Below are 1,890 nucleotides of genomic sequence, written 5' to 3'. Positions count from 1 at the left end.
AGTGTGTCCCGCGCGCTCATATGACCTTATGCAGTTGCGAGCGCCGTAAAACACTTACCAAAAAAAACCCAAAAAAAACAAGAGCTGCTACTACATACATTATACAACAAAAACTTGAGGTAACTAGACCATCAGATAAAAAATATATATATAATTACGTCTGCGTCACGCAGGAATAGGAGCTCAATTACGAGTATCCATGTCCATGGGGTATGTCATCGGCTCTTTTAAATACGACATATTTTGGGGGGTTTTTAGCACAGCGTAAACAACCAAGGTTCAAATCAGTAACAATTTAAAGTCGGCTGTACTATGTCAAGAGGTATTTTGGTTCAAGCAAAGTAGAGCTATGGTAACGGCAATTTCGTGCAGAGACAGGATAAGACAGGCAGAAAGTAACAGCACTTGGAGAGAAAAAGCAGAATCTACTAGTGTCGCCTTCCAATTTCAGCTACCTGCTATTTTGTGTGAAAAAGACGCCCATACATTAGTAACACTGAGCTAAAAAGGTAAATCTAGGAGAAATTATACTACGTGTATAATGAGTGTGAGAGAGGCCATAAACAACCCTCAACCCAAACTTGTACAAAAACAAACAAAGAATAAATCAAATCTACTAAGCAAACAGAGTACAAACCATGAAAAAGTTCAAACTTTGAAACATCACAGTTTAATGCGTTATGGTGTCATGTTTATACAGAGGAATATCTTATCGGACTGTGTAAGGACTTAGAGGTATCCCACGACACAAACATCAGTCACTCTTCAACCAATCAAATCCTCCAATCGCCGTTGTTCGCATGCACTCAGATTCTCTTCTTTTTTTTTTGTTTGTTTGTCGTACCCTTTTATTAGAAAAATTGTACAAAGTTCAACAATGACAACAAAGATTCGGCGGGAAATGTCCAAAAATGAGTATAAAAAGAGTAAAGTAAGAAATAGTACAATGCATTACATAAATTGAGAGATATAAATATGAATTTATGAATGAAAACAGTTTGTGACTTCGTTTTGCTAAACGGCATTGCGTTTAATTCCGAATTGGAGTAAACAGTTTTGTGACGTAAGGAGACTGCAGCAGCTTTGAATCTTCAAGCGGCCACTCTAAAGAATGTTTTGTGGAGATCATAATAGAAGAGAATTGTTTTGTCGTTAAAACAAACTGTGGCTGTAGCACCAATCAGTCAATGTTGAGCAAGTCCTTATTTTGCTTTTTGTTATTATGGGCTTCACATGCATAAATCTAAATGTGTATGTTGAAAGGATACAAACAATAACCTTTGTTTGGTTAACATTGTATGTCAGAATGGCACGGTTGTTTAGTTTCTTCACCGTTAATACATGTTAATACGCGTAAAAGCCAGATGCACAGTCTTCACCAACGTTTTGCTTTCTGCAGACAAAACGTTGCAAGTTACACATGCCAAAGTACAGCCAAAGACAATTTTAAAAGAGATTATCCCATTTCTCCAGATCCATTTAGAATATTAAGTTAGCTTTTGTCTCAGAGTCTTAATTTACAATTAAATCTAAATTCTATCCAGATTTAAACAACAGGATGGCAACTTGTCCCAAGTAGAAATAGATGAAGTTTTTGGTCTCGTGTGTGACATAGCTGCCGAAGTTCCTTCCCACGATGCAGTGCCAGGTTGGGTTGTACTTCTTGTCGAACTCTTTCTTAATGAAGGCAGCAATGTCCTAGAGAGAAAACAAAGAAACCATACACACTATAATTTACTGAACGTTAAGGACTGATCAACAAAATATTAAGTAATTATGTTAGAATAGAATAGCTTTGAATACGTTTGAAAGGGCCCTTTTTAAAAAGTGGACTATTTCTGATGCAAGTTACTAGAGACTAAGTTGATCCTCAAGGTTCAGGGGTGGGCC

The 1,890-nt window shown here is 36.9% G+C and overlaps 1 protein-coding gene across 1 annotated transcript in view; it reads right to left on the bottom strand.

Annotated features, from left to right (window-relative positions):
• Nucleotides 1–651: 651 nt before the first annotated feature.
• Nucleotides 652–1,890, bottom strand: part of LOC101851337 (dynein light chain 2, cytoplasmic) — a 3,812-nt gene continuing 2,573 nt past the window's right edge. Inside the window, exon 2 of the mRNA XM_005095081.3 lies at nt 652–1,698. Within this exon, the coding sequence (XP_005095138.1) occupies nt 1,537–1,698 (162 nt within the window). The 3' untranslated portion in view covers nt 652–1,536. The remainder of the gene's footprint in view (nt 1,699–1,890) is intronic.

The sequence above is a fragment of the Aplysia californica genome, unplaced genomic scaffold (assembly GCF_000002075.1).
Source record: "Aplysia californica isolate F4 #8 unplaced genomic scaffold, AplCal3.0 scaffold00095, whole genome shotgun sequence".
Taxonomy (NCBI): Eukaryota; Metazoa; Mollusca; class Gastropoda; order Aplysiida; family Aplysiidae; genus Aplysia; species Aplysia californica.
The sequence above is the reverse complement of the archived record's forward strand: the minus strand, read 5'-3'. Positions and strand labels throughout refer to the sequence as shown.